Source organism: Falco cherrug, chromosome 13 (genome assembly GCF_023634085.1).
Source record: "Falco cherrug isolate bFalChe1 chromosome 13, bFalChe1.pri, whole genome shotgun sequence".
NCBI classification, from domain to species: domain Eukaryota; kingdom Metazoa; phylum Chordata; class Aves; order Falconiformes; family Falconidae; genus Falco; species Falco cherrug.
The window spans coordinates 25857794-25863793 of record NC_073709.1 but is presented as its reverse complement, the minus strand read 5'-3'; the positions used below and the strand labels follow the sequence as shown (position 1 = coordinate 25863793).

At 39.6% G+C, this 6000-nt stretch overlaps 1 protein-coding gene across 1 annotated transcript in view; it reads left to right on the top strand.

The window, feature by feature from the left end:
- Positions 1 to 310: 310 nt before the first annotated feature.
- USH2A (usherin) overlaps positions 311 to 6000 on the top strand; it is a 390339-nt gene continuing 384649 nt past the window's right edge. The window contains exon 1 of the mRNA XM_055725922.1: positions 311 to 980. Within this exon, the coding sequence (XP_055581897.1) occupies positions 460 to 980 (521 nt within the window). The 5' untranslated portion in view covers positions 311 to 459. The remainder of the gene's footprint in view (positions 981 to 6000) is intronic.

Here is a 6000-nt window from a genome sequence, read left to right as displayed (position 1 = left end):
GTTGGTGTCCCGGTTTGCCCCCTGGCTCCACTGCCTTCATGCACGGAGCTGAGCGTCGGCCTCATGTCACGCGATGGATCTGGGATAAATCCCGCTGGGCTGTGAGCGGGCTCGGGCGCGGGTGGCCTTGGGCCCCTGGCCCTCGCCTAGAGGCACACCTTGGCTGTGGCCAGCGCGGGTGGGCCTGCTGCCTGAAACGTGGAAGAACTCAAACCCTTGCAATCCCTACGGGGGCATTGCCTCTGTTGGTGTAAAAAGGCATGTTCCTCCCGTGATCTGTGTCTGTTTTGTTGTTCGCAGATACCAGCTGTCACCCACGTGCGTTTCGCTGGCCAGAAGATGTAGATGCCCCCTGTGACTGAGTCCTTGCATGAGTGTTTTGAAGATGAAACGCTACGTAAACTCTTAAAGCGTACCACCTGAGGACATTGCTACCGACATGGACATCGTTATTTATTTATGGATGCTTTAATCAGGAGGAGCTTTTTTGTAAACATGAATTGCTGGGCTCTTTCCTTGAGGTGTCGTTTCTTGTTTCATGCTATTGAAACGTTAATCTTAACTTATTATGACTCCTTTGTGTTGGTCAGCTCTCAGGGACATTTCCCTAGGCTTGAAAATGTGGGAGCTTTCAAGAATGTGTCAATTGTGCCAACTCAAGCCACTTGTGGGCTGCCAGACCGAAGTACTTTCTGTCATAGCTCAGTAGCTGTTGAAAGTATTATGTCCTGCACCCAGAGGTTTTGTGTTCAGGAATGTCCATACAGGTCATCACCTTCTTCCTACAAACTGCTTCTTGCAGAAGGCCTTGGTACCTGTATCACAGAGGACAAAAGGGACTTGCGTCCAGGGTCCTTCAGCAACGCTTCCAGTTTTATTTTTCATAATCACAAGGATTGCTTCTCTACTCCCCGTTCTCTGAGGCTTGCAGCTTCATTTACGTTAACTGTATGGTTGAAACCTGAGCAAGAAGGTGTAATGTAAGTAGTATTGAAGGTGTTTACTTTCCTGGTGCTCTTAAAAAAATTGATCATTGTAGTCACAGTCATTATTAGCAAGCTATTTAAAGTTTTAAAAAGGTACAGTGAGAAACTGACATTTTAAAGCCGTATTTAGCTTGGGGTCTTTGCAAGTATCAAGACAACTGACAAGTATTCGTCAGTTTTGAATATGACTCAAATGATAGTCCAATTGCTTTCGGTGAGAACTATTCATACATAACATGTATGTTTGTTCTTAAAAATCTAAATTTATATTTCTAATTCATATTCCTTCTTCTGGAAGTTGTTAGAAAAACATGTTATCAGGGGTTTATGCTATTGCTGCTTTCATGATGGAAAAAAATTATCTAAAATTTTAGGAATCCCCTAAGACAAGTTCAGTCCTTAAAAGCAAACAAGGAAAACTTCCAGATCTTCAAAAATTAGTATCTCAGAGTTATAGAAGAGTGTTTATAGTTCTTTGGGGAGACCTGGGGTGCGTTGACTTGAACAAGAGATTGTGTTGCTACTTTAACAAAAGATTCCACTATTCAAACTGCTAGTGAAATTTCACTAGGCGTTCACAAAATAGATGTGGCTAAGCCTGTGCCCTCTCTTACTTGCCCTCGTGTCATGTTTGTAGCAAGTTGCCGCTGAAACGACCCTTCAGCTTGACTGGGCCCTACCATAATGAAAAATTGGCTTTTTTGAAAAATGCATCACAAATCCTGCGAAGAAAGTTCCCTTCATCCAACATAAAATGCAGAGCCTCCTACTCTTTATTACCGTCGTTGTGCAGATCCTTTTTAAAGTGAAGCACACAAGAAGTATAGTATGTTCTTTCAAAGTATATGTCACAAATGTTTTTATGCTTGTGCTCATCACTTACTTTTAAAACTATACTAATGATCTGCTCAGTTGTAGCATTCTTGATAATTGTTTTGCATGCTGCTGTGAAATAGTGAATTGTTTAGAGGTGTGAAACTCATCAGAAACAATAGAAATGTCTAAAATTATTATAATATATGTAAATATTTATAGTCTGCTTTATGCAAGGCTAGCTACCTTTCAAAATTCAACCTAGCTGTAGAAATTGTGGTTATGGAGGGGAAATCAATGAGATCTGCAAAGCAAAAGTGGCTTTAGTTTGAGCTTAAGTTAAATCAGCTCGGTTGAAGGTATGTGTAAAAATGTCTCTGGAGCTTTGGCCTAGAGTCTTTTATAGACAGCATTTTCTAGGTAACGTTTGAATCTTGAATACAGTGAGTCCGTTCGTGGGGTTGCCCTATGCCATGAGTTCATGTCCACACACGTGGGCATATCAGCCTTGTTCAGCAGAGCATATGCCTAACTTGAAGCAGAAATGTCCTGCTAATTTCCAAGCAAGCTGTTGCAGTGATGTGTTGAGTGAGGTCGGTGAAACTCCTTTGTCGATGGGATAAGCTTTTGCTTGCATGGAGACTAAAACAATTAAATGTATGCCCTTAGCTTCAAAACATTAAGTACTGTGCAGAAACTAGACTCTGCGGATGTTTGATTATCCATGGACTAGTGTAAAACATTAGCCTCCAATTGCTACTTTGTTAATAACTACACAATGTACATATTCCTGTTCAGTGGGTTTTATAGATCACTTTAAAATCTAAATGTTTTCTATTCAGTTTTAGTAATAGATCACTTCATTCTTCTGCCTTACGAAATTGCTGCTACTCAACATGTAGGAATTACAATGGTAGAGCCCAGTCCTGAAAATTGGACGACAGTTATTCCAGTGGTCAGGATAATATGCCACTGTCCAGACTCTTTTTTTTTTGGGTTTTTTGTTTGTTTGTTTGGTTGGGTTTTTTTTGTGTTTTGTTTTATTGTTAACAGAAAGAAGCATGTTAATTTTTCTTCCTTCATAAAGGGAATACAGAGCTCCAGTTGTGGCGAAACGGTAATTGCACCCAAATAGCTACTGAAGCTTGACTCAGAAGGCATCCTACAAAAGAGAAATAGTTTAACGGCAAACTAAGATGTTTTTCATTTTATTGTATTGCTTTAGTGATTTAGTGAGTCCTTCTGGTTGGCAAAAGGAGTTTGACTTACCAGGTATCCCTTTTTTTTTTTTTTTTTTTCCCTCCAGTTCCTGAAGGGGAATTGTCCCTGTTAATGTCATTCCTGAGACCTTTTAAAGCCCATTACCACAGCAGAGGGACTTCATGAAACTAGTATTCATTCTAACAAAGTCTTTGCATTGCCACCAAAACCCTAGGAAGATGAGCTAGAACCAGCTGCTCATTTTACCAGTAGAATAATTGAAAGTTTAACAAAGTATTTTTTATTTACTGGCGAAGTGCTCTTGCATTAAGTACAGCAGACCTGTATTTTTTGGACAATACCGTAGTGTGTTTCTTCATGCTGAATGGCATGGTCTGGCTGCTAGAGAGTGCTTAGGAAAGAAGCTGAGGGTTACTGTACAGTGTCCCATTGCATCCTTGTAAAGACTGATGTTTCTGCTAGGCATGTGCTCACGTAAGGATAGGAGGATCTTTCTGCTAGATGTTACTATGCTGTCTGAAGTGAGAGATACTGATGTGAGGATCTAAAGTCTGAAGGCCCTTTGAAGATTGTGACATTCTGGGGGAGCAAATATATGTGGATAAGCAAAGACATGGACAATTTTCTTTGTCAGTTTCATATACCAAGTTTTCTTATGGGAATCTCGGAAAAAATACACTTAAAAGGAGAGGGAAGTCAGGTCACATTAGAGATTTATTTGAAGCCTTATTTTCTTCTAAGATATATAGTATATGTATTTGTAGGTGTGTGTTTAAGTCACTGAATATTGGAAATCTTGAAGAAAAACAAGAGAATAGTGAGAAAACACTGACATTTGTACTCCAGTGTCTAAATTTACTTTCCCTTTAGGCAGTAAGTGTGATAATCGAGCAGAGCTCTTGTCCCTGAATTTTATTCTTTCCCCATGCTTCCTCTCTTACTGCATGTACTGATCAGTTAATATAAATGCTTTCAGTAAGCCTGTAAGTAAGCATTAGCACAATATAGGAAATTGTATATGATGATAACCCTTCACAATGGAATAGGATAAGAAGATGAGTAGAAGCTTAGCATATATGAGTAATCATTACAGGCAGTTTATATCAATTTAGTGTGAACTGGGCTAACTGGAAGTTAGGTAGCCAGAAGACATTGGCAGTGGGAGAGAAGTAAGCTGGGGCCCTTCTGCATGCAAAAGGGTCAGAGGGAACGGCCTGGCTGTGAAGTGAGTGGTAGGTGTATTTTTTTTTAACTTTGGTTAAAGGACTAAGATCATATCCTATTACTTTATATCCTTTCAGATGTTTTATGTTAGGAATTAGACTGGGAGGGGATTTGCCTTAAGATACCATGTGTCTGATTTTGAACCTGTGCAGAGGTTTCCATTTGCAAGTGTTCCTGTTAATATGTGCAGCTGTATTAGAGTCTCTAGAGTGGTTTTTTTTTTCTCTTTGAAAGCTGACCAAGCAGATTTCTGTTGCGTTACTTTTTCTCCCTCCAGCCCCACCACAGAGAATTATGTAGTCAGGAATTGGCTCTGTGGGACTGCAGGTTACCAGAAGTTGGAAATTTCACAGGAACAGTGGTTTTTCTCTGTAAACATGGCTGGAATGGAAAATCGGGCTCAGAGTCAGAAGTAAAAGTAATGCTTATGTCTGTTTCACCTGTGTTAGCACTAGTTTGGGTACATACCCCCACCCCCTTTTTTTCTGTCTCTTGATTTTTCTCTTTCAGTAGCAAGTCGTAATTCACATTTGTTCTTTCCAGTTCTCAAAGTGATGTACATCAAGGTCGCTTCCCTTCTTAAAGTCATGACACCTTTGGGGATAAAAACAATGTGGGGATGTTTGTTTTAGATAACTAAAATAAACAAAAACCTGGATTATCCAATTATTGTTTATCCAGGAACTGGGTAAATCCAGTTCCTAAATATTTTGCTACTTAGCTGAGCCTTCCCTCACATTTATTATCTAGCAAAACTAGCATGTTTACAAGCAAACAAAATATTGAAAAGACCAGTTGACAATATATTAAGAAATGTGCTTTTAGTGAGGTTTGAAAAACAAAAGTCTGCGTTTTGCAAGATGTTTTATTGACAGCTTTCCACCAGGCTAATATGGTAATGGTTAAGATGAATTAATTTTTCTCTTGGATTTAAAGGTAATTTAGTGAATAAGGCAGTATCAAAGAACAGCCTTTTTGATACCTTCCTTTTATAAATGCATAGTAGGTGAAGATGCTTATTGGTAGTTAAGGTTTGGTGTGGTTTTTTTTTTTTTTTAATATGTCTAAGTAAATCCTGGTTTTATATGAATTTCATATGCTTCTCTCTTCTGACTTCTTGCACTGATTTAGTCTGGTGTAACTTAAAATATTTAACTTTTCACGGGTCAGTAAATTAAAGACTGGATTTCTCAAGCTGCTGAAATGGGAATGCAGAACTGCATAATTCTTGTGTGGCCGATTACCTTAATTCATAGCTGTTTCACAAGCATATGTAGCCTATGCTTTCTGAGACCCCTTGACATCGTGGTGATCAGAGTGCCAAAATATTTCAGCAGCTAGATATGCAGCGTGGGTTGCTATTGGTGGTGTTCTTTGTACTTTATAGGTCAGTGTCGCATTTGATTTTGATGTGAAATCTTTGTGGGGAAAACCCCGTAACAAGTGTCTGGCTAGTCTTCTTGCCTTGCTCTGGTTCTTTTGCGGTCAAGAAAGACCGTGCCAAAGGGAGAGTGAGGGAAAGCTGGTGGTGTTGCTACCTTACGTGGACAGATTTGGTGGAAAGATGGAAGACTTATTTCCAGAACATATAATTTGTACTGCTTTTTGTGGTTATCTTATACTTGCCTTGTTAGACTAAGAAAAATGTGAGTGCCTCCACAGGATGTACCATGTTACACAGCATTGTATGAAAAGCGCAGCAGAGACCTGGCAGAGTTGCTGGCCAGCCGCTCTGGTTTCTGTTACAGAACCCTGA